The sequence below is a fragment of the Metopolophium dirhodum genome, chromosome 5 (genome assembly GCF_019925205.1).
Source record: "Metopolophium dirhodum isolate CAU chromosome 5, ASM1992520v1, whole genome shotgun sequence".
Lineage (NCBI taxonomy): Eukaryota > Metazoa > Arthropoda > Insecta > Hemiptera > Aphididae > Metopolophium > Metopolophium dirhodum.
The window spans coordinates 9,837,218-9,864,912 of NC_083564.1; the positions used below are offsets into that span (position 1 = coordinate 9,837,218).

At 37.1% G+C, this 27,695-nt stretch overlaps 1 protein-coding gene across 1 annotated transcript in view; it reads right to left on the minus strand.

Moving 5' to 3' along the window:
- Window positions 1-27,695, minus strand: part of LOC132944177 (protein sax-3-like) — a 74,006-nt gene that overhangs the window by 26,929 nt on the left and 19,382 nt on the right. Inside the window, exon 2 of the mRNA XM_061013399.1 lies at window positions 6,036-6,341. Coding sequence (XP_060869382.1) covers window positions 6,036-6,341 — 306 coding nt within the window. The remainder of the gene's footprint in view (window positions 1-6,035; window positions 6,342-27,695) is intronic.

A 27,695-nucleotide genomic window follows, 5' to 3' on the forward strand; every position in this document is an offset into this window, starting at 1 on the left:
GTCGTCGGTCGTCGCGTCGCCGCGGTTTCCCGATTTCCGCACAACAATGCTCGGTGGCCGGTTATTTTGTCTGTCATTGTCGTCCAGTTCCCGGGTTGCCATTGTGTTACCCCATGCAAATCGTGGGATGCGTTATTATTATTACCGTAATCACCATTATTGTTATCATCGACATTATATTATATTATTACTTTCGCGATTATTGTTATAATAATGTATAATATTATTTCCACGAGACCTCCCATCGAACTGGAGCGGCGTCCGACGACGACGACGACGATGACGACAGATTATTTATACGAAGGGTCGGCGGCACGTAACGTTTATATTATTATTATTATTATATTAATAAAATATTACAGAGGAAGGTACGCGCGCACACATCTAACGAATAATAACTATCACTCCCTGTCCCAATGAAGCCGATTTGGAAAATGTTTTAATTATTACCCTTGGCCTCGGCGCGACCTTAACGGAGACACCGTTTAAATTACCTACACATTATTGTCATAGCGTGTACCTGCAGTGTGCCCAAACGAAAGTAAAATAAACAAACGATGCTCTACTTTTTTTTTTTTTTTTAATTAAACCTCGAACCAAAACTTCATCATAACACCGAAAGCCAAATATAAATTGCGTTATTATACACGTTTATACTGTAAAGTTTACGACTCCAAAGCTTAAAGACACGGTTCTTTAGTCTTTCACATAATAATTTAATTAATTTTACTTTTAGCACTTTTTACATTTTTCATTATGAGAACGGCCGCACAGTTAATATTTTTCTAATGTTTAATTGTCGTCGTATCATTCCGTTTAAACACAATATAATAAAACTCGCAGAACAGCGCGCGTGGAGTGTATTATTATTTTTATATTTTTATTATTCCAATCAATTCGGTTTGAATTATTATTATTACGATCACGATGACGTTATTGACTAAACAACGAAAAACGTTTATAACTCGCGTGACACAATATCAAAAAAAAGTCGTTGTTTCAAACCCTAACTCGATACCTTAATTGCACTCTTGCTATTTATTAGGTAGGTACTACACAAAAGTTTTTTTTCGATTTTACGTTAACATTTTCATTTCTGTACCTACTACCACACAAAGCAAACTAACGAAGCGTACCTAATGGTTATGATGATGTCCATACAAATGCCGACGCATGCTTAACATTGTTATTTTGACTAGCTGTAGTGGTTCACACGAATTACTATGAAATGTTAAAAACCATATCTATCGTCGTCGAATTTTGAGTGCTATCGAAAAATAATAATAATCATAATAACTAAATATTATTATAGTTATAAGCGTGAAATATTTCATTTGATTTTTGTCTTTCAGAACTTTTGTACGAAAATAAAAACGACGCTTTGCAGAGTGTCGTACGTACAACTTTGCCAAACCTACAACTCCGCAGCGAGATAAAATTATCCGATTAACACTTATATTATCTGCAGAGAGCTATAATACAGTGTTTGAAAAGTGTAACGTACGAAGACATGTCGTCGTTCCCGAACCTCGTGTATACATATAGACCCGTACTTAACGTCATCACATTTTTTTAATTGGCCATTTCTTCTGGTCTAAAAATACACGATACACATCGATCGAATTCGTGAAATACCGAGCGAAACGTAGTCCGGTTGCCAAAACGATATCGGCGGCGGTGGCGGCGGCGGCGGAAGTAACGGCCAACTATATAACAATAATATGATATAATATATATACACGACACAATAAAGTACAACGTCGCGTCGCACATTGCAATTATTATTACTATTATTAGTCTACACTACGAGTTTATCTCGTTCTGTCTTTCTATTTTTTTTTTTCTAGATAAAAACGTTCGATAAAAACGCTCTCATTATATAGACTGTTCCCCGCGACCGATCGAGAGCTGTAGTACTGCAACACCGCGACCGCAGGCGAGCGGGCGCGTAGAGGTGGCGCTTTGGTTGTGAATATTTCCGATAAAAGCAATAATTTACAAACGTTTCTCCGGGCGACAAAACCCAAACGTGTATATATATAAGTATATGTCGCGTGAATAAGCGTGTCGGAGAGATGGGAAAAATCGGCTGTCAAAGAGAAAATGACAACGGAATCCAATCCGCACGATAATGGATTGCATTTGTTTGCGGCACGACTCGGTATATAAATATATTATGGGTCTGGAGCGAGAGGTGTACGCCGCGCGCAGAAAGAGCGTTTCGCTGTATGGCGCTCGTTTTATTATTATTATTATTATTATTATTTTTTATCTCTCTTTTTCCCCACACACATTTCACGATTATATCTCTCGTTCGTCTCGTTTCTTTACGTATCGACGAAATCCATATATTATAGATTTGGCGCCTCGCGGGCGTTTTATTTAATTTCTGCTGTACAGTTGCGGTTCGTCCGTCGATTGCGCCATAGTATATTATGATATTATTATAATACGAGTACACGATACGGTGACTACTGGTATGTCGCAGTATAAAATATGTCGCTGCTACGACAATAATAATACAGTCATTATTATATTATTATTATACCAAAAGCGCGAGATCACGTTCCGCAGTGGTTGAAGTACGCGGTGTGCGCGCTAATAACAAGGTGTGATTTCTTTAACGAACAGCATTTTGATTTTGGTGTCGTTATATTTCTCATTTGAAAAAAAAAATATTGTGTAGTGGAAATTGTTATTTAAAACTCTACATCTGTGCGAGATACTCAAATGATGTCTTAATATACGACATATTCTTTAAACATCTAGAGTATATTATTTTAAGTTTTTTACATTTTTCATTTTAAGCTCTGCTAATGTTTAATGTTCACGATCAATATATTATTCGACTTGTTGGAAATCATTTTAAGTACCAACCGATAAATTAAGCAAAATGGCAAAACCGTAAAATACATTTTGTGCATTAATCCGCTCGTCAAAACTCTAAATAGTTAAATAAATAAACAAAAGCTATCGATTCAATTATTCTGCTTCAAGCATTAGTGATGCCGGTGAACGTTGTTTATATATCATTTCAAAAATTCAACAAATAGCAAAAATATTGTTATTTGAACTGGAAATATTTGAAAAAAAAAGTAATATTTCGTCAAAAACCCGAGTAGGTATTGATTTAGACGATAAGCGTTACACGGTTCTCAAATTGTATTCTAACCATACCTGAATTATGCGTCTGAAATACACAATGATTTCGTAACTCCTACGGATGGAAAATACCAGTTTCTTCGTTCCTATATGATACCCACTCATCCGGGAATGTGTATCTTTTCTTTATTTTCTTTATCATTCGTTTTACGGTAAGTCAAAATTATACGGTGTCCGTCAACGGTTATTGGATTCGCGTCCATTAATTAGTGAAACGGTCCGACGTACTAAAAGTTTAGGGTTTTAAAGAGCTGCGCCGCTCGCCGAAGAGCAAAGAAAACCTTCGGACGTTTCCCCGGGGAACATCAAACAAGACCGTTTTTCCGGTCGATGTTTGTCTTCGCTTCTATAACCTCCCCCCTCCCACCCACGACTACTACCACAACCTACTGACGTCGTCTCCGATCACCTACTCTCGCCCTTCTTCCTCACCCTATGCACTACTACAGCCACCGCCACCACCACGGAAAAAGCCCCTTATTTTCACTCAATTCCAGTGTGTCTAAAGAAAACGGCTTCCGGCCGTTTGTTTTGCGCTTCAATAAGCCCCTTATATTCCGCCACGCGCGTGTTGACCGACCGAACCGTGTCCTCCACCCTGCCGCCCCCCACCCGGCAACACCACTTTTGGCGGCCATCAAACGTTTTTGTCAAATTCAAACACGCGTGCGAATTAAAGAGCTGTAGGCGGATTGAATCGTACAGTATATAATAATAATAATATTATATTATTTTATTGCCGACGACGACGACCGTCCTAGGGGGCGTGAGGGGCGCAATAAATATTATATAATACAACGCGTGCACCACTCGACGCGATTGCGTCAGGAGGACGATAATAATACTCATAGTTATCGTTCGCGGTCGTCCGGTCTCCTCCTCGGCTGGATACGCATTCGCGATGAAAACCGTCTGCGACCGTTGACGATGTATTACAATATAATATTATTATGTTACCTACGGTTGTTACTATAATATTATGTTTTATAGCGTTTTCGTGCGTCTCGGATAGGGTAGGATACCATGGATACCGTGGTCGCGTGGTGGGAAACGCACTGCAGCCGCGGGTCGGCAGCTGACTGCGTCATTATACGCGGACGGATCCGATCGCGTCACGACAACACTGCTGCGACGCTCCTCGCCGTCGTCACGCGATTCGGTTCCGGTATTTTATGTGCCGGAACAGATTGTAATTATTGCTAACAAACGGGGCCGACCGATAAAGGTCAATCGCGACGTGTTCAACGACGTGTGCGCATCGTGTGTGTGTGTGCCGAAATCGTATATTATACATTTTCGAAAAAAAAATGAGACGCGTACAGAATGAGCCAAGTCGACCGGAAGTAGCGGGTCGATAACGTGTTTCGATGGTCGGAGTAGGCAATATGCGTATAATTCGGTAGCTGTGTAAAATATACCGAAGAACAAAATATGATAGGCCCGCGCCGGTGTGACGCGGACATTAATTTACGATTTTTAATTCAATTCGGTCAGATGTAATAATATATGTTGTTATTATACACCTGCGGCCCGATCTCAGCTGAGCGGGTACCTATACGGGTATGCGTGAAAAAATACCTAATGGACTTTAATCACCGGCGATTAAACGTTGTTAATTAATTGACTGTTTAATTAATAGCAGTGCGCGACGGTCGAATCGACAAAAAATAATTGATATACCTAAACATATTATATAAATATATTTATAAATTCACGCGGGTGCGTCGATTTCCCCAAAGTCTCGTTCTTTTTTTTTTATCGGGCGCGTGACTGCAGTGTCTCGACAATGCCGGAAATGTATTATATAATAATAATTTATTATATACAGTATTAAAAGGAAAAAATTGTCAATGAGCTCTTATACACTCGAAACTTTTGAAACAATATTGAATCGATTAAACCGTTAAAGTTTCGGCTTTTACGCATATACATTTTTCCCCTCGGGGCGTTTGCTCTTTGATTAATGATGCCATCACGCCGCACACAATACAGACGTGTACTTAAAACCGTATTCTATAATAAGAACGGGGACCACTAAAGATGACCGATCATTTGAAGTTTCGTCTGTTTCTAACGTGCACTCGGTCAAGATGTTTTTACTGTTTTCGTCTTATATTACATTCTGTTTGCACTTACAGAAGGTTCAATGTTCTCAATGAGATTATAATAACGTTTTGCTCTCGAACATAATAAGCGCATGCAGCTGGTTATTACAATAGCCCTTTTTTAATTCGACGTGATATAACAACACCACACCATACTAATGAAACATAAATAATATAGGTATCCCGCGTAATTGATATTTTTAATCATGCGATATATTGCGTTATCTCTTTACACGCACCGATGGTTTTGAAGTCTTTAATAAATTAAACTATCGAACATTTTACTTTCGAGCCGCCTACACTTAACAAATATGTTCTTTTTGTCCTCTGATAAAAATAAAACTGAAATTTTTAATGACTAATTGATCATATTAGTCATTACAACAACTACAACAGTCGACATATTTGATTGATCGAAAAAACGTTAACAACAATATTATTATGAAGCATTGTGTTAGATCTCGCGATCGTACATACATATCTGCAGCTGGTATCATCAAATGATGGTCAGCTTTTTCTGTCCCTCAGATAAGAAATTTTTTTTTAAAATCATTATTAACGGTGAATTAAATAGATATTCGTTAGTTCACATTTTAGTTTTTGATTTTGTCTTTGCTCTCTCCGATCGACCTACCCTCCCGAAATTTCCCCAATTTCCAATGTCGCGATGCTTATCGGTGATGATCCTATATTATAAGGTTGGTGGTATATATTATAAATCACACGATAAAATATCAGCTGACTCTTAAGTGTAGCCAAGGTACTTACATGTGACGACCAGGTTGGCTTTCCTGCTGACGGCCTCGCCGAAAGCGTTGTGGGCGATGCACCAGTACGTGCCGGAGTCCGAGTCGCGCTTGCCCTGGGACGCCTCCAGGAACAACAGCGACCCGTCCGGCAACAGGGCCTTGCGGACGCTGGTGGCCACGTCCACGGGACGGCCGTCCCGGTACCACCGGACTTCCGGTTGCGGATGACCGTCGGACTTGCAGTTGAGCGTGGCCGGCTCGTGGAGCCCGACCGCCATGTCGGTGGGATGTTCGACGATCCGCGGGGCCTGTCCGCACAGGACGTCTGTGAACAAACGAAAAACACCGGTGAAAATTTTTGCAATTTCGTGCGTGTGCCGATCATAATATAATATTCGTACGACATCGTTGTCGGTTACGTCTGTATGTGGGTGGTATTATAACGCGCACATGCTGCGCACGTTATTGGCAAAGTTTAACCGCTCCGGGACCGCGGATGTTTTCCTAAAGAGAAAATATCGCGGAAAACAGCATCCTCGAGTCGTAAAATCAATAGCGAAAACTCTAGACGGCGGGCGAGACCGCATACCTACCAGTTGTGCTGCCGTGAATGTTAATACGCGCGTACCGAGCGAAGAGCATAACATAATAATATATTATAATATTATAATAATATATATATATAACGTCATGCAATATACGTATTATGCGCATACTATTACGAACGAGAATCGCCCCGCGTTTAAATTGCATAATAATATGTTTGGGAAGTTCGACGATCGCGACGACGACGACGACGACGACGCGTGAGGTGGAAATCATTAGCAGCCCTCTATGATACGACGAGAACTGGACGAGTTAGTGGGTGTGTGGGTGTGGGTGTGTGTAATGCACGTGCTGGTCTGCTGCGCAATATTCGTTTGCCATAATATTTTAATAATACATAACATATATTATCGTATTTTACTAATGACCCCCGGAGGGGTGAATTTCGGATTAAAAAAAATTGTTAAAACTGTCGTTTATGACAGCCGACAATATTCTGTGAACCGTGTATATGAGGCGGCGTATAAACAATATCATAATATAATATGATATAGTATCGTTTATTATTCCGAGCGCGGACCTTTCGGTTTGATTAAAAATAACCTCGGCGGCGACGAGCAGATCGCGCGGTACACGCACGAGTGTGCTGACACTGTGACGTGTATAATACGCACGCGGAGACACTTGTAAAAACAAAAATCGTGAAAACATTTTTGTAATCTGACATTTTTTTTTTTTTCTATTTTTCATTTATGCGGCCAACGTAATAATAATAATAATCCCCGCCGCCGTCGTAGAAGGGTGCTCGGTGGGTGGGTGCGTGCAGGGTGGCGGGGTCGTTCGTGTTTTGCTCCGTCGGTCAAGTGGCAATATCACAATATACGCGTCCATACGTACAGAGTGACGCTCGCGGTATATACGACTGAACATAATACCCACACACACACACACACATATATATACGCCAAACATCATATTATTGTATATAGGTATGATATTTATTTATTTGTATACATATAATGTACGCGCTTCCGTAGCTCATCTCTGCCGCAGTGCAGCCGGCGGGCGCGTTTTAAATTAACATCTCTCTCCCCTCCATCGCCGACGGCTTTCATTGTCGTCGTCGTCGTAGTTATTACTATTACTGTTATTATTATTATTATTATTATTATAGTTGTTATTGTTGTTGTTCTATATATATATATATATATATATATATATGCTGTGCAGTGTTGTACGCGTACGTGTTGTAGTGGATCACAGGCACCCGTGTCGTATACCCGTGTGTACACATATACGTACAGTATAATATCCCACTAGAACGTCTTTTGTCGGCGCGGTAGGGGAGGGTAGAGGGCGTAGAGGGATGAAAAAAAAAAATTAAAAAAAAAAACTTCGTCCGTGCGCCGGAGGACGACTGACGACGACTGCGACGAGAGAAGAGTGCGTTTCGAAACGTCCCAGCGGGGCGGGGAACACATGAATTCGCAATCGCGGAAAGTTACATTATAAAACAACACGCCGCCGACGAGTGTGCACACACACACACACACACACAGCATCAGTGTCTTCGCATCATTTGCGCAAGTGCTTTTCTGTTTAAGTTTTTTTTATTCACCCCCCCCCCCCCCTCCTAACCAGTCGCCGACGGCGAAACGTATATTATACAAATAAAGAGTTGTCGCGCACTGCACGTTCTGATGATATATAATATGTACAGAGTGTATGTATGTATACACCTACTGCAGCAGCAGTGTTTTCGCGTATATATATTATTATTATTATATTGCGTTACGATGGCGAGAGGGGCGGAACGAAGGGACGAAAATATGCGTTAAATATTTAGACAAAGTCACGGGAAATAAATCATTTTATTCGCACAATATTATAACGATCCGTCGTCAGCGACGGTTTACGAGTGCGCTTTATAGGTATTGTGTCTAAACGTATATAATTCGCACGCGGGTTTAGTGCTGCTGCAGATATCGTTCACAGGCCGATATTATGTAAGCGAAGAGTCGGTCGATAGAAACGCGGCGATGATAGTAATAATGTTTTGTCACTGGCAAATTGTACAGACCAATCGAAGCTGAACTACTACCTATACAGCAGCTATATGGTGTTGACGAAAGAAAAATCAGATTCAACTATAATGTCTGCTCGTTTTGGTCGTTAAAAACTTTGCACATTATTTACGGTTTTTCGAAAGTTATTTGGACATTCTTCTGTAAACGTCCGATAAAACTTTCGTTTGAAACTTTTTGAAAAACACGTATTGAATGAATGCTTCTGCAAAACCACTGTTTATCATCGGCGAGATAAAAATATTTTCAATACAATTATACAGTTTTAAAACGTAACAATTTGGTTGAATCAAAGTTTCGAGATGATGCAGGCAAATTTTAAAAAAAAAACTGTACACATTATAGGTACTTGAACAACAAATTTCAACAATCATCCAAACACTAATTTGATGAAATAATTGTTGAAAAAGTTGAAGCAGTGGAATCCCGATGTATTGTACAAAGATGGATCACGGTCGAGTGTCACAGAATGCATGCGAAAAAAACACATTTTAATTGAATGCAAATTAAAATTAACGCAGACGTGAACAACAGTATATATAAAATAAAAAAATAAATATATCGCTGCTAACGACTTTTTTTTTTAACAATACGTACGTGCGGTAAAAAACGGAATTTTATTTTTCATTTCAAGCAGGCAATCTGTGTGTTTTTACAACAAACTTGTAAAGCGTGTTTTTTCTCTTTTATTATTAGGGGTAGTAATCTTGGAAGAACGACGTTTTGAAATCGGGTCACCCGTAATGGAAAGATCGGATAAACGAAGAAGGGAGAGTTGAAAAAAAATATATAAAATAATAATAATAATAATAATAATAATAATGGAAGAGAGCGACGACGAAAGACGAAAAATATTAATTATGTACTTGTCGCCGCCGGGGGAGTTGACAGCCATCGTCGGTGGCTTTTAACCGATTAAATATTTCACGGACTCACGGTTCTTGAAGACCTAGGCCTGTGTGTAGTGTCGAGAGGACGTCTATACGCGTCGCCGTCAGAATGAGAAAAGCGCGAACTCCTCGGGGTTGGGCCCTTCAGTTTAATAAAATGTACACATTTCAGACGCATAACGTCTGACGAGCGGCAGATACTCTCTTTGGAAATCGGAAGTCTCGCGGGTAAACCTCTTACCCGGTCGACTGGCAGCGCCCACACAATAATAAATATTCCGTGTTATTTTAAATAGCCGCGATTTTAATAAAACAGCGTGGAGCGGGCGAAAAGTGATGATTTAAGAATCCCGAATACGCGCGATGACACGCTCTCCTCCGGTGGTTTCGCAGTACTTTACTTTACTTTACTTTACTATACTCCGCGTAAAGTACTTTGCTTATACTTTACATTATACTTTGCTTAAACTTTACATTATACTTTCTGGCAAATGAGCAACGATTTCGTTATCATTATTATTATTATTATTATTCTTATTATGATTGTTAATAATATAATAATTATATTACAATATACTCGCGCGTTACAGCAGCGGATGACGGCAATATCGTCGATTTCTTTTCCGTTCGTGATTTTCTGAATAGGATGTGATAATCGTGTGCCGCGCAAATAATAATGTGAATGAACTTTAAGACGTACATTAATCATTGCCCGTACTATAGTTGTGTGGAAGTTATTGAGCGATGGCCGCGCAATAAACGAACTCGCGCACACGTTTTCTGTGATCGATTATACGCTGTTCTGGGCAAAAGGTATTTTTATTTTGTTTATTCGATAAGTCTCCATGTAAGTGATTTGGAATTATTGCCCGAAAATAGCAATGCTTACCTGTACGCATACTATATTGCTGTTAATTAATATAGTTGTAACCGCGACTTATTGTATAATAAAATTAAAAACGAAATTAATTACAAATAGGTATGACTGATGTCTTATAAAATACACGCAATAATTCATGCCATAATTACATATTATATTATTCCAATGTCAGAAGTAATAAAATAATAAAAAAAAACCACTATTGAGTTCACTGTAATTTTTACTTTTCGATTCAATTATATTTTTGTAAACGTATAAAATATAAAGCAAATTTACAAGATGTAGTGCAAACCAAAGTTGTGTTTAAGTTATTACGTCTTACTTGGAAAATTCAACTACACGACTGAGTGCCTATTAAAATAGGGGATATAATCGAAACAAACAATTTGGCTGGCACGAATCCAAAATAGAGGGTAAAGGTATTGTTTTTGTTTTCTTTTGACCAAAAGTTCTCGATACACGGGGTCGGTCTAACGGCCAAGACGACAAATTGAGTTCTCCAAATCGGACACAACAAATAAAAACCACTGACAATCAATTCGAGTAAATAACCAAACTCCTTAATTTATTAATGAAACCTTGTGGGGAGCTGTTTCGTGAGGGAAGAAAATATAAATCAAGGTACGTATACCGGCGAACGAGACGCTAAAGCAATATAATACAACAAATCTCGGTTACTTAATATCGTGTTGTTAGGTCTGTGGCGTAATTATAGTGTCGTATGAAATCTTTAGTAATATCTAAATATTATTATCTATAATAATGAGCATAATACGTCTTATTATTATTATAAATTTTGTACACACGAATGAATAAACGTAGTTAAATCGCTACTTAGAAAAAATCATAGCACACACCACTATCGTTATTATTCCACTACGAGGAAAATCTGTGAATCATAAGATATTATACTATGTTTTTGTTAACAAGTAATAACCGTGGCAACGGAGACCTTATGAAAAATCGGCCGGAAACCAGATATCTTGTCTATGGTATTCAGCCAAACAACATATATTTGTGTTAAACAAGAAAGAATAAAGTGAGATTATAATAAAATATATTGTTCGGATCTAATAATTGGTGAACGACGAAGAAAATATAACATCGCACAGTAAATATTGTATTCGTTGCCGTGCGATTCAGACGACATTAATCGGTTTTAAAACTTCGGTCAGGTAGGTATATAATATATTACCGAAACGTGTGCGTGTGTACTATAGTAGCAGTATTATAGGTGGGGTATACTGACTCTATAATGTCCGGGGATTGGGCTCGACGTAAATGATATGCACCTGTATAAGTTAATATATTTTATATTATATACTACCTATATATTATTGTATCAGTGTGTTTGGGTGCAAAAACACGACGAGAACTAAAACGATTTCAACCTTCCCATCCCCCAAACGACAATGATGGTAATATATCCCATCGGGAAGTTTTGGAATGAAATTTCCGACGGAGGTACAAAAAAAAAAAAACGAAAAACGAAAAACGACCTACACTGCACAATAATCGTACGAAATACGTGCTCAGTGTTTTTTTTTTTTGATCCACCAACCTTGTCCCCGACTCCGTCGACTCTGCGAACGCGGTGGCGGGGAGGAATCCCAAAGTTTCGGGTCCCTCTGCACCCGGAAGCGTTTAATTATATATACGCGAGGCTTCGCTCTCGTCTCTCCCGTCAATAGAAAATATAGGGCAATTAATCACGGACCTGGACACGCGCCCGAGATAACGTGTAACACACGCGCGCAACGCGCACACCCACACCACCCGCACAGGTAGAAAACTTCGGCACGAGCTAGGCGAACGGCAGCGGCGGCGGGGGACACGGCACCGAGACACAACTTTTCAGGTCGGTTCCCCTGCAAGCCCGGGGCGGGTGTACGCGTATATTATTATATAATATGTGCATAGGCGTTCGCCTTTTACATACTAATTACCGAAACCGCGTTTGAAAACAACGCTGCGTATAGTAACTGGTATATACCAGAAGAACCCTTAGGCTAAACGCGGACTGCTGCCAAAAAAATCGATCGGCTTTGAATAAGAAAAAGCCGGAAACGGAAAAATAAAAATTGCAGACGATATGGTCTGTGGTATTACGGTTGTCTATGCACTCCGATTGCCTGTTTAATATTATAGTTCGTCCAAATTTCAGCTACGGACAAAAATACAATAAAATACATTCGGTAAGACTTATAGTGAAACCAGAAATCGCGAATCGTATAATCTTTTAGGAAAACCGGAAATAATAATTTTTTAGACTTTAACAGTCGGGTGAAAAAAAGGCACAAACGTATATTATTATAATATATTATGTATATCGCGGGAACGTATGTGGGTAGTGCGTGTGGGTACCACGAAATTACCCTTCACATAAAAATGGATGTTTACCGTACGTTATCGACACATCGTATTTTGTTTATCATCACCTGAATAATATATTATTGACTGCATAATGCATTAATTGCACGTTCATTTTTTACAATTTTTCCACTCCAAATTTATTAACCTGTGTGGATTTAACATGTTAGAGTCTTCATTTGCTATCTACCGGATTTATTTCATTAAGAAAAAAAAATACTTCAATAGGAAAACTGTAGTTTCCTTTTTCGTTCTGTTAACAAACCTTTAAAAAAAAAAAAATTACTTAAAGGTTGAAAAGGAGACGTAGTTAGGTAAATAATAATGATTAATTATTTTTGCTCTCATTTTAGATTCTCAACGAAGATTGTAAGCGTGTTGGTGTAACAATGATGAGTTTCTTTTTTTAGTTTGTATTGTGTTTCATGTTTTCTAGTAGAAAAACTAATTCAAAGATTAATGCAGTTGTTTGATTGGATTTTTATTGATTCATCGGACAGCATCTATTGTTGAATAAATATTGAAAAATAGAATAACTTTGGGAATGGAAAACAAAATCAATTTTGGTTGTTGTTCAAAAACTATACAATGATCCTTCTAAAAACGAGGAATTTTCAAAATCCTTCGCCCGGTAATATGCGTAATAATTTTTTAAACCAAATCGTCGATCAGTTTTGGACAGAACATTATTATAACGCGTAGCACATAAAAAAACGATTTGTTTTTTTCTCGGTTCATCGTTATAATAAATACATACACGCATATGTGTTATTAAATATTTAATTCTGTGACCCGACGGATATGCGTAACACGCGCCACGGGGTCCGGGGAAATAGAATTATTTTTTTGCGAGCCTCGGGACGCTTTCATTATTAATCCCCGGCCGCCCGCCGACAGTAAAACATCTTAATTTCAAGTGAACTCCAAAAGCGCGTAAGACCTTAGAAACAGATTATAACAATATATTGTTATACGCCATGCCGGAGCCGTGTCTGACAATTTTATTTTTCCGGGAAGACAAACGGGCACCGCGTCTCTCGAACGCCGGAGGATCGGGAACGGCCTACGTCCAGAGTGTTATTTACCGATGCACGTCGTCCATGTGAGAATCGTGTTTGGACGTAAATTACGACGCGTAACAACGCGTTGCGCGTGCGCGTGCGCGTCGTGTCGACGGGACGGACCATAATCCGCTGCGGTGCAGTGGCTACAATATAATAATATGCCTTTGCCGTGAAAACCGTATCGTCATGGTCGAATTATGTTATGTGCCGACGACCGAACGTCGGACAGAGGCCCACCCGACTGAGATCGATAATAATGGCAAATAATACGCGTTGGTCGTCGTACCTCGTGAGCCCCCGGTCAACGCCACGTGTGTCCGTTCCCGCGGGAGGGTAGCGGCTGCGGCTGCGGCTGCGGTACGTCCGGGGAAAAAAATAATAATAATAACGTCATAATAATTGTATTATATTTCGTGGAAACGGAAAACAACACGTTTTTTTTCCTCTGTTTATTTTCTATTGTTTTTCGGGAAGTTTTTTTAGTTTTTTTTTTTTCCACAATTTTCCAGCCCCGCGACGCCGTCGTCGGGTGGACGGCAGAGGGTTTGTAACCGTTTCACGTTGTTTTAATATGTTGACGTGCGCTGCGACGCAACTGACCGCCGCTTTGGGGTCGCGGGCCGCACGCGTATACCTAAACGTCCGCCGCCGCGGTCCGCATCATAAGGTCCGCCGTATAATTCACTAAACGAAGGGTTGTTAGGTCGACATGCCGAAACGCGATTTGATAATATCATAATAGAACTTGCCGCTCATATGATCGTAGTCGAGTTCCAAATTTTCACAAATTATGGACGCGTTTTTTTCATCCACATAAAAATGCGTATTCGTGTCTGATCGAATATTAATAGTTTTTCTTATAGCTGAATAAAGGCGCGTGTCGGTACGACTATAGACTGCGTCGTTTCTTTACAATTTAATTATAACTCATATATTATAATAACAGCGACTAACATCTATAGATCTGTATAGAGATATTTTTCGTAAAAGATTTAATAAAACGGAATCGGTGAAAAAAAAATGCATCTTCTGAAACTACTGTAAAGACAAAAGGCGATGGTACAATAGCTTCTGATAATATAATAGTATTAAAAAATATTAATAATACGTAGAATCCGATGAAAAACTTGTAATAATAAAATTTTAAACTTATGAATATAAGACGTGTATAGGTGAGGAGATATCTTTATTGACCAATGAATCAAAACTTTTGAGCGCGATAAAAGTAATCTAATACAACTCGAACTTTGTGTTTTATAATCTCTATATAGGTAATGGTCTCTACAAACCGTACAGCGGTAATGAGCTGTAATTTTCTAAAGAGAAATCCAAAATGAAAAAGGTTAACGCCGTCGTATAAAAACACGAAATCCGTCATCGCCTGAAAAAAGTTGCGACGAATTTGGGGTGGAAAAAAAACGTTTAATAAAAAAATAATGTTACATAATATAATATTATAAAAAACTAAACACGATGTTTCGATTTTCCAGGAAAAGCAGCACCGCTTGTCCGTGTGCCTAATAAATATATTATTTTCATCATCGACGAATGTGGCTCGTACAACGTTTAACTTCATATAATAATATTAAGGACTTACGACCAACGTTTGAACACCTATACATAATATTAGACATAAGCTATGTATATTAATGTAATAGATGTCCGTTTATTATTAATTTAATCTATCATTTTATACGCGTCCCAATATTTGAGGTAAGGCTGATTATGTAATACTATAGACATCCTCAAATGCGACAAGTTTATTGTTTAGCATACTTAATGAATCCCATCTCGAGAGCGTACAAAAACATAATAATTCGATTTGTTATTATTTTTTTTCTTTGGCTGTCGGGTAAAAATTCTCTTATTGTATTTGTGATTAGTTGAGATATTATTATAATAAATCGTCCTAGAACCTTGGTATAACATCTGTTTGGGCGGTTATCACGACAACAATATTTCGAAAATTGTCGCTATAAAATGAGTACTAGAAAAAGGTAAAAATATTTTTAAGAAAAAATTCCCATCAAAAAGGTCTATACAAGAAACATTATATTTTTTTATTTTTCTTCAACAAAGGATATATTTTTTTCAATACACACGGCACACCTGCAGGCTGAAACTACTGCTTTTTGATATAGAAAAATGAAAAATGTCTTTATATATTATGCGTTATTTTCAATGACAAACAGAAAGGTATAATACGACGTCATGAATTTAATTTTATTCGGTAGGTCAGCCGAAATCATGTTTTATGAAAAAAAATAAAATATAGAAACGGTATTATGAACAAACTCTTATTTTTTAATGTTTTCCCAGACTTAATGTTTATACCGTTATGCAAATTATGATGGTATTTTGTTTTGCAACATAAACCCTCATTTTCTATTTATTTACATTTTAACAAATTGCACTGACACAGGACATTTTACTTATAAAAGCCGGTTCATTAATTAGGGCGGAGATCTCATAATATATGTTAAGTTTTAATCTGACTTTCATTAATATGAAAATGAAATGCACCCGATATTTTGAAAACTAAAATGCAAATTAGATTTGCGGAATTTATAATATTTTAAAAGTTTTGCAAATTATTGCTTTTATAGTAAGAATACATAATAATGTACACAAATAGAGTTTTTAGTAGTATTACTTGATTAAAAAACAAGATACATTGTAAGATAACACCACGGTTGTCATGGTAGTTAAGTTACTCGAATTACATTTTTTTTTTTTTTTTAATCTTACATATTGGATTTCATTATAGTAATGTATCCAAAGTTCAAAATACTTCGATCTCCTCCAAAAGTTTTAAGTATTTTCAAATTGGGACTTTTATGTGATATACTTCTTTGCCTTTACGACCCCAGAAAACGTTGAAAATATATTACGTTGAAAACACGCTATTAGAGTTTTATTATTTACGTTCGCTTATTCCATAGAATAGTTTACAAAATCTAATAAAAAATGAATTCGTCAGACCACTGTTGAATTCAAGTGCCTATAACAAACAGTCACTTGAAATGTTCACTCGGGTTTCATTTATCAATAATGGTCAAACTTTATTTCGTTATACGTCTATTAAAATATAGTATTCAATTGGATACATACATTTTTAGTGTCTTATTGTGTACGATTATAATAATAAAAAAAAATACATTTAAAGTCGAATAACTGATTAGATTATTAACTAGGTACAATTAACATCTATGATACGCCACAAACAATTGTTTATCTATAAACTTTTAGAAAAAAAACAAAAAATTATGCTAATGCTAATGCCCAAACTTGTTACAAAATATTTTAATTTACTAAATTATGTGCATAATAATATAATATTATATTGTTAAATATGATATGTTTGAACATACATAATATTACGTTTTTGTTATTTGATATTTAATTTTCTCCTTTAAAACAACTAATTTTACGGAAGTATCCTTTTAAGAAAAAAAAATATCCTGGGACACGATGTTAGAGTAATGGCTTTATAGAATCGTCGGTTTTGATGATCGCGTGTGTAAATTATATTGTGCTCTAATAGGTTTTCACAGAGGAAATTCATCATCATTTTAACGTTACCAAAAGTTGAATTTGTCATTTGCAATTGTGCACGCGTTCATGTCATTAACATTCGAGTTTTAATTATGATTAACGATCCGACGATGTGACTACCGTGAGAAAAAGAAAGCGTGTTTTGAAAATCACTTTTTCCGACTAAGAGTGATTAAAAAAAACACACACACAACCCTTTCGTTGAAGGGGAGCGTTTCCCCTGTAATGCTGCTCGCGCGTCACGAACAGTGCGACGACATCTGATTCTCCGGGAGTTTCGGGTGCCTGTTGGAGCAAAGCTTTTGTCCTGGACCCCACTCCCGTCAGTGGTTTTCCACCCAGAGCGATTCGGCGACAGCAGTTGGAGGGAGGAAAAACGGTGAAAAAAATACGAAGAAAACTGAGTAGAAAATAATGTAATTTAGAATAATAAGACGGCCTGGCGTTTGTATACGTTTCGGGGAAAAAATGGGTTTTTCGAAAACTCGGAGTCACCACCGCCGCCGCCGCCGCCTTCGTCAAATCAAACGCCTCCTCTTTGGGAGATTAAAGGCAGATTTTTTTTTTTTCCCCCATCAGTGTATTTCGCCATTTTCAGCCCCCCTAGGCGCACTACCGGCGGGGAAAGGAATGAAAGAAAAAAATAAATTAATAGCCTGTCGATCGGCGATGCCATCCCGTCCGCCGCCCTCCGGTCGGGCGCGCGCACCGGCGGTGAAGGATGACGACGACGACATCGAGGACGACGAGGAGGAGAAGGACGATGAGGAGGAGGAGTCGAAATCCCGATTTAATCATCAATAATTGCGGCGCACGTGACGCCCGCGGCGGCGGCGGCGGGGAGCGGTGGAAACACGGTCTCGTGACAGATGCGCATGTATATAAGAAGGGTATATAACGCGCAATATATGATATATAAGCATAATATATTATATATATATATGATGTCACCGACTACGGTATATTATAATAATATATAGGACACTCCGCGGCGGTTCCATTTACGACCGCGGTATATGATGAGGACGGGGCGGTGTAATAATATTATGTATTATGCGTATACATTGTACTCGTCTAATGGGTCGGCGTAGGTCCGTAAACACACGTTTTCGGGCGTTTTGCCGGCCCCAGCAGAGGATGACGCAAAAAGCGCACGCTCCGATAACATATATTATATAAATAATACCGTGATATATGTAAGCGAGTGTGCGTGAGTGAGTGTGAGTTTGCGTGCGTGTGTGTATGTTTATGTGCGAGTGAGTGAGTGTGCGTGTAGTACATTACGTATATATTATTATAATCTGCGAACGTCGGGGGAGGAGGGCGAATGAGGAAAACGAATGAAGAACGTGCGTCGGGCCCGACTACCCCCCTGAGATAAGCCGCAAATCCTCGGCCGTCGGCGGTGCCAGAAATCGGGACCCGCGATAATGGTGGAGGCATAGTTACACGGTATAGTTGTAGGTACTTCTTCCTTTTTCCTTATCCGTTTCATAAACTCGAGATGTGTTATCGAACAGCCGGGGCAGACGATCCGGCGTCGCGCCCTACGCACGGCGCATGTGTGTTTGTAATAATCATACGCAATAACATTATAATATCGTAATGTACGGCGCCGATCCGCCGCTTAAGAACTAGTCCGTTTCTCCAGCAGCCGATAACTCGACCGAATGCGATAACGAAAAATCGTGGTTTTACTTTTGTATGTGCGTTGGATTTTCAGTGACTTGTATAATGTACAGCCGTTAGTAAGACACGTGTCGTCCGCTCGGGAGGGGAAAAAACGCACGTCCGTAGCCATCGAATCACGCAAATGCGTTCGGCAAGAGTGTGCGCTCGTTTCCGGGAAGAGCGGAGAAAAGCTGATTTTTTACACCGAAAGCCTCTTTCTGTACACTCCGCCATGCAACGATAGATGGCGATGCAAAGAATAGTTTTTTGTTCTTTCCCCGGTGAACGTAATAATATATTACGGACTTTTTCTTTTAAAATAACTGTTGTTAATAACGATAACGATACATTATTATAATCATCGTTCTTTCTTCCTAAATGTTACTAACCTAATCGACATTTTATATTTCGTTTTTAAGACAAACTCGAGTTTTGTACATTGGTAAAGTAATTACATCAATTTTCATAAAAAATTAAATAACATAAACCAAAATATTTATTTAAATTTAGTTGAACTACCTGTGTACGGTTCACTGCGAGGATTTTCACCACTTTTGGGGGAGTTAAATTTGATTTATTTTTATACGTTACCATTTCGTCAAAACTAATTTATAAAATGTTCACAGGTCAGTGCTTGGTTCATGGGAAGAACGATTTTATATTAGAATTTATTGTAAGACTACTTAAATTATTCATTTGTAATCATGTTTTATGAGACAACTGCTGTTACCCGTTTTAACATAAATACATACACGTTATATACATAAATAAATTAGAAAATATTAAGTAAAAAACGATTACCTAAAATTAGTATATTATAATTTAATAAAATAATCGAAAACGATGCAAATGCGTATATTAAAGACTTTTACTCTTTTCAAAACAGTAATCCATTATACTGTTTCTGGTACATAACGTTTGGAAATTTATTGTTTTGTAATTGAAATAATGTGTTGTACGAGTTCGTCGATTGCAGATAATATTATATTGATCGAGTTCGGCAGAGCAGTTTAGAACCTTTTGATTGCACGTGTAGAATAAAATATCTGTTAAGCAAGTGCCAGCTCTGTTCAAACAAAACGTTTCGAATAATTGAATACGAAGCGAGACTAAATTTAAATTTGTTTACACGGCGAGTGTACATTCTGTTTTTTTTTTTCAGTCGAGAGTGCCATAAAATTGTATCACGCGATGGATTCTCATCGTAATCTCTGGTAAAAATAATAGTTATAGTAATAATAATAATACCAATAATAATAAAATGTTTGAGTGCGTCTTGGAGCGGTGTCGGTGCAGGAATAGCGTAACGTATAAAAATTCAACAGAGCAATAATAGTAATAATAATAACAATAATGCGTGCGTACAATATTTCGAATACATACATAACATAATATATTATTATAATAACGAGTGAACAAAACACGACGGAAATAATAATATCGACACCTGAACATATTTCAGACGACCCCTTTTTACTTCACTTTTTTCTTCCTTTATCGTAATAATATATGCCCACAAGTTTTTTAGCCTTATCATCCCTCGTGTTTTGATACGGCGTTACTACAATATGTGTTTTGACAGCGAATGATGGAATTCCGGATTAATAAAGTCGTCGCGCGCCGCGTAAGGTATCTCGCTGGTGTATATATACAACACAATGTTGACGTTCAGACCATGTCTCCCATCCGACATTTTCCCCCCATTTCGCATAATATAATATTAAATAAAGAGCTATTTAATAACAATAGGCGGGCATAACATTTTTAATAAATCTGCCGCCGAAATATTTGGTTGCCCCAAAGCTACTCGGAAGCGAAACTATGTAAGCCAATTATTTTTGGAAAACCAAAAGGGATTATATAATATTTTGATTAAATACTATGGGAGCAGAGGTTATTTTCAAATAAATATAGTAAAATAATATTATTATGGTACTGTATACAAATACATTATTTTATTTTATTTTTTTTAATATTTCTCATGAAAACTGGAATGAAGAATTTTGATTAAAAAAAAAAAAAAAAAAATGGAACCGAAGGACGCCGCAGCAGATAGTACGTTTTTCTACAATAAGTATCGAGACAGATTTGACGTGCACGAAGGTCACTCGACATAATATTATCGTCATTATATTGTCTAGAAATCGTTTTCGATTTTATTATGTTATATATTATATTATATTATAGCCAACGCATTTTCTATTACGATATTCTCATTATATTTATAGTACAATACGTCGATCGCCGACACCGTAAATCAGTGCGTTAACACCTCTCGTGAGCGATCATAATATTATATTTATTCGTATATATATACCTCCATAAAAAGTACAGTGTAATAATATACCGGGTATCAACATTATGTATTTATGTGTACCGGACAATACAACGGCCGAGGTCGACATATCATGTTGAACACGGACGAGTTAGGTGCATTTTGTATTTATTTTTTTCTCGGCGACGCGATACGTTCTAAATAATTTCGTGTTTATCCCCGCAACCGTAGGTACCACGATACTATATTTATATTATACCAAGGCTGAGCAAGTTAACATATTTTTTCAACTCGTTATTAGTGTTGAGTTGACACACAAAAATGTACGTTAAAGTTTAAACTTTGAATGTTTTTAACACAAAATTAATTACCAATAATAAATGATGATAAATAAAAGTAGGTAACTTAAATGTTGAAATACACAAAAACAAATTACTTATTATGTGGCAAGGTTGATTTTTGATAATTTAATAATTATTTTTCAAGAGATTACGGCACCTACCACCTAAACATCGAACTGGGTTATCTGCAGGTATATCTTATGGAAATTTTAAATTCAACGCGTAAGAATATAATTGTCTGTGGACATTCACATTAAATCGTATTTATTAAATAATATTCGTTTAACACTTTGGCAGTCTACAATATTCAGTATTTACATTAGATATGTCACATAACATAACATTACATTTTATAATCACCTAATATTTCCAATTTTTTCCATAAAAAAAAACAATAATTCGTCCAATACAAAACATTTTTTAAGCTTTTAGGATTTATATTGGGAAATGATTGGTAACTGCAGTAACTGCATATCGCGGAACAAATTTTAACTCGTCAAGTTAAAAGTTACCTACTTAAACACAAAGTAATGCTCATTAATAATATTATGTACAACTTTGTTAAGAATAACTTAACACCAAACTTTTTAACTCGTCAACGCCTAGCCAGCCATGTACGACACATAACATAATTATTATATTGGGTACCTACTGCGCTGCACACAAAACAGGTAGGTTATACTTATGTACGCTTGTGCGGTCACAACAAGACGGTAAACCGTACGCATAATGTCATCATAATAATATACTTCGTACACAATAATATCATTATATATATTTTGTACACGAATACAGCGACGATGGTTGCGGTCGTAAATCATAATAATAGTATTTTCAAAATTATTATAATAATATTTTGAGTGTATATTATTATCGTTTTGGCGTGTGCCGTGCAGAGCAGTTTTCCGTGGATTGCGCGGTGCGAGTGGCATTAAAAATCGTTTAAACCTCAAACGGAATGGAAAAATATCAGCCTTACTGCAACAGAAGAGGCGCCCACGCACACGAGTGCACTTGGCATCGCGGTCTCACGTATTGTGCACATAACGATAATAATATTTCGGATAATATATTACAGAAAAGCCTGCACCGATGAAGTCGCCGAGGAACCATCAAAAATGCAAGCACGCTTCATTGTTGTATACCGTGGTTACGGCTTAGCGGATAATCTGACCATGATACCGCGATATTTTATACAACGTTGTAGGTTGTTACCCATTATACAGTTATATACGAATCTCGCGGTCGAAAAAGTCATATCACGCGCCGTTTACGATCGTGTACGGTACACAGCCAAAGTCCAACGGCACCTGTATAATATTATTACACACGCCATTATCATTATCCTATAGCTCTGCAGTTACGACGATGGGTAAATATTATTTTTAGAGGACGTAGCGTTTTCACAACAGTGCGCGTTGTCTCGAGCGTCAAATTTCTCGCACAGAATAATCCATTTCGTTCTGATGTTTCTGTATAATACTGTATATAGAGTCAATATTGACTTATTATCGATTAATATTTAAAGGTAAGCAAATCGTACCGTGTGTTGGCGATTTACCGACGATGTTATACGAATTTCAATGCGAGCAGTCGTGAGTATTTCAAAATTGTAAATTTTTTTTATACATTTTGAAATGATCATAACTTGCTTTTACGTTCGTATAATATTATGAATACGTTCTCCGTCCGAAACAGGGTGGGTTTTGGTAAAATATAATCGTTATTCCGATGTAGGTAGGTACAGGTATTTCAGGGAACACGGTTATTATAATAATAAAGCTGTCGTGAGGCCTTTGAATGCTCCCAAAAATTCGAATGACTGCCGTATGTTGTTATTATAGCTGGCCGTGGCAAAATAACATTATATTATGATATTATTATTATTATTATTATTGTTATTATTATATACTGTCATTGTGTCCGCTTTGTCGAAATCGGGTCCTTTGAGGCTTCGGTTCATATACCCAATACGAACAGTTCGACAGAATAAGTACATTAAATTTATATTTCAAACGCTATACACGCGCATTATACCTAGGTACCTATTCATGTTTATATATTTTCATTATCCGTCTACAGGACTGTGCAGCTGTTGATCCGAAATTATTGTCTGATGGTTATCGCCATCGAAAATGGCCGTGTTAACCCCAAACGTGATGCCTATCGCGCACCTAATTCGAACGAGTGAACAATTCGCGTTTATTTACGCAGTGTTCGCATCCGAGAGACGTGATGCAGGGTGTATGAATAAAATATGTTTTGCATTGCATTTGAAAAATAAAAATTATTACTAAAATATACATTCTATATAGAGTTTCATGGCACAAATTAATGAAAACGTTTGATTAGGGCTTATGAAAAAACGCGTACTTCAGTCGTGCTCCCCTCTAAATAGCTGTCGAATTTGCATCTGAACGACGTTTGGGGGTATATACGTATAATTGCATTTATTAAAAACATTTTGAATAATTGAGTTTTGAATTAATAAACTGCATTCTCGGTTGCCCGCCAAAATGTCCAGTAAGACTATTTCTGGAACGTGGTACTATGGAAAGTCAAAAGTCGCACGTGTGTGTGTGTGTTACATAAAATACACGAAATAGGTAATATGTGATTTAAAATATTATAGTGTTGCAGGATCTCAGATCAACCCCAAGTTCACGAGGTCCGTTATATACGCACGGTATAGAATATGCGCTATACGATATATGATACAGGGGGAGGGAGCCGGTCTGACGATGGGCAATAAAAAATTTACGATTTCTCTCGGCGCGGGGAGGGTACATAAATTGCGGGGCATTAAAGATTCAACGAAAACGGACGCCTCCGATGTTTTTGTACGTACATATTTAATGAGCAGCGCGGACGGGGCCCGTGTGGTGCCGATTTAGAGTTTTCGAGTCGTCCACGAACACGCGAGACAATAATAATATAATACGTATTATATATACATATTATTATACCTATACCCACCTGCGTAATAATAATGATAATAATAATAATAATAATACACTTTGGCCGGCTATAATATTATATTATAATAATATGCGCGTATTGGGTGCAAAATATTATTGTGACTGCGTCGTAAAAAAAAATAATTGCTTATTGTTATATTCCGTAAGGTTATGTTTTTTTATTCTTGCGGTTTCTCCGATCGACGTCTAACCGTCTGCCCCGGACACAAGTAGCTACCTCATAGCATATTATTATTATTATTTTTGTTGTTATTATTACTACTACTCATAACTATAACTACGGCACTAGGTTGGATTATTATTGCGAGCGCGTATTATGACGGACGCCACTAATAATAGCTTTACGCACGTGGACCTGGTCGTGTATATAAAATTCTAATGTATTTAAATAGTATATTATTATATGATATTTTCGTAGTGAATATATTACAGTAATGATATGTAAACGATGAGATATTTTGTGTTAAGACTACATTTTAATAAAACACAATGACTATACAATATAATATAATACGCGGAAATTACGGCGAAGCGACATTTTACGATTTCGACTAAATTATTTTATATTTTTTTCCGAACCTGCCAGTTGCATGACATCCAATTATCGTTTGAAATAACAATATAATACAATAACTACTATAGGTGCATTAAAATAACATGATTTATTAGAATTAAAAATGATTTATACATCTATTTATGCGCGTCGTTTTTACTTTATTTTTATTAACGAATCCGTCACGCATGCGTTTCGATTATATTATATTATATTCTAAAATGTAGCGACGTTGAATTTAAAGACTATAATTCAAGAATTTTGAATTGGAGAGAAATAATGATTAAAAAAAAAAAAAAAAAGCTTCCAATAAAAATATTGAAAAATTGTTTTGGTATAACAATAAGACATATTTTTACAATGTTTTAATAATAAAACGCTGTTTTTGAACATTACTGGCAACGGTTAATGCAGCTTAAAAAAAAATAAAATTAATTTCGTTAACTATTGTTGTTATTTTTTAGCATTTATTTTTAAAATATAAATACAAAATAATATTTGTACAGCGAATTGCGTGAAACTCCACTGGATAAATAAACGACGCGCTTTCCATTAAAATTATACATATATACATATTATATACAGGTAATAGTCTCAAGATAATTATTTATAAGCAAATTGCTTGCAGCGGTGCACGTTTTCTTGAAGTATACGCGCTGGTAAGTATAGAGTTATTAATAATTGCATCCCAAGTAAATGTTGTGATCACGACCACGCCGCCAAACTTATGCCTCCAAACTTGGTAAAGTTAAGTGCGTTCGGAGGGGTGTGTGATAAGAGAGCAGTTGGCGCTGCAGGTTCCGGAAACCGACTAAATTATCATAAATCGATTGAATCGCGGGTCTTATGTACGACAATAATTGCAGCTAATTTATCAAAACTCAGTTGTATATATGTTACTATAATATAGTCGTCGCACTCGGGAGCGTGCGGTATCGATGCAAAATAATATAATTGTGACACTCGACGAAGCCAAATCGACAACGACGATTATATAGTTAGTGGCCACGATTTATTTGTCATCGTCGTCGTTGTCGTCATACGGAATCGATGATTTGCTTTTGCTGTATTTTTTCTCATCATTATTATTATTATTTATAAGCACCGAAAGCTTTTAGATTTGTATATATACCCAACAACTACTGATATATACCTACAACTACTGATAAAGCGATTTGATTATCCGTCATTATCGTAGTTTAATTAACAGCAAGGTAAACCGGGAGTAAAAGTGCATTGAATCGGATAAGGGAACACACTGTTTGATCAGTTAAAAGGGGACTTGATACGGAATTGCTAATCAGAACGCGTTTCTCATTCTTGAGTGACAACAAGTCGATATCGCGGAGACGCCGAGAAAAGCGCTTCGTTCTCAATTCATTGGCCAACGAAATTATATGTCATTAAATTATACAAATGCCGAAATATTACAATATTATATTGTATTATTATATTATTATGAAACAGTGGCAAATATTATAAATCAAATCGAATTAATTTTGATACGTCTCCGAGTGCCGCGTTTGTAAATGTCATTCTGGGCGATTACCAAGACCCCGCCGTTGCATACCGCGCCGGATATGAATAATTCTCGATGAAATTAGTTTTCAGATCGGTTAATAAAATATAATAATTATAGTCTGACGGCATTTTACCGCGTTCAAAGTCTCTTTACCGCGCTAAAGGCATAATATTATCGTATTATACCGTTTATGCGTGTATGATATTATATTATTACACATTATACGCGCGTACTATATTATATAGGTACAGCGGAACCTCGAGAAATTTTAAATTCAATGGCAATTAAATTTGTTCGATTTGTCGAGGTTTTCGACTTATTAAGGTTATATAATATTATAGGTTAGGTAAAATTAGGCAAATTTATTTCGACTTAATAAGGTTTTTGACTCATCGAGGTTCGACCGTATATGATATTATTATTGCACGCCTATACATAATATTATATTATGCGTATATTGTTTATAGCTATCGTTTTTTTTTGAAAATCGCTTTTTACCCCCACACCACTGCAGCTGTGGGAGTCGTCAGAAAGGTATTTTTTTTTTATACGAATTATGTATAAAAAAATACATCGGTCGGACCTCTTTTGATCGACCAAACGTGAAAAACCGTCATAATATTATTTTCACCCTTCGCACGCAAATACATAAATACGCAATAATCCGATATTCCGCGGTCGCAATTATTATTATTTCCCGGAACGGAATCGTTCGCATTCCGCACACATGTACATCTGATAAAATAATAATATCGTCGTCGGACAAAGACGTGAGCAAACTATTTTATCTTTTTCCGTATGCAAATGACTGGCACCGCGCACACTATATTATATTATTATTATTATTACAATGTGTATATAGGTACCAACTATATTATATTATATATGTAATGTTCCGGTGTTGGCGGACGATGCGGTTGCGGCGAAACGAGATCGAGCGACCCGCATCA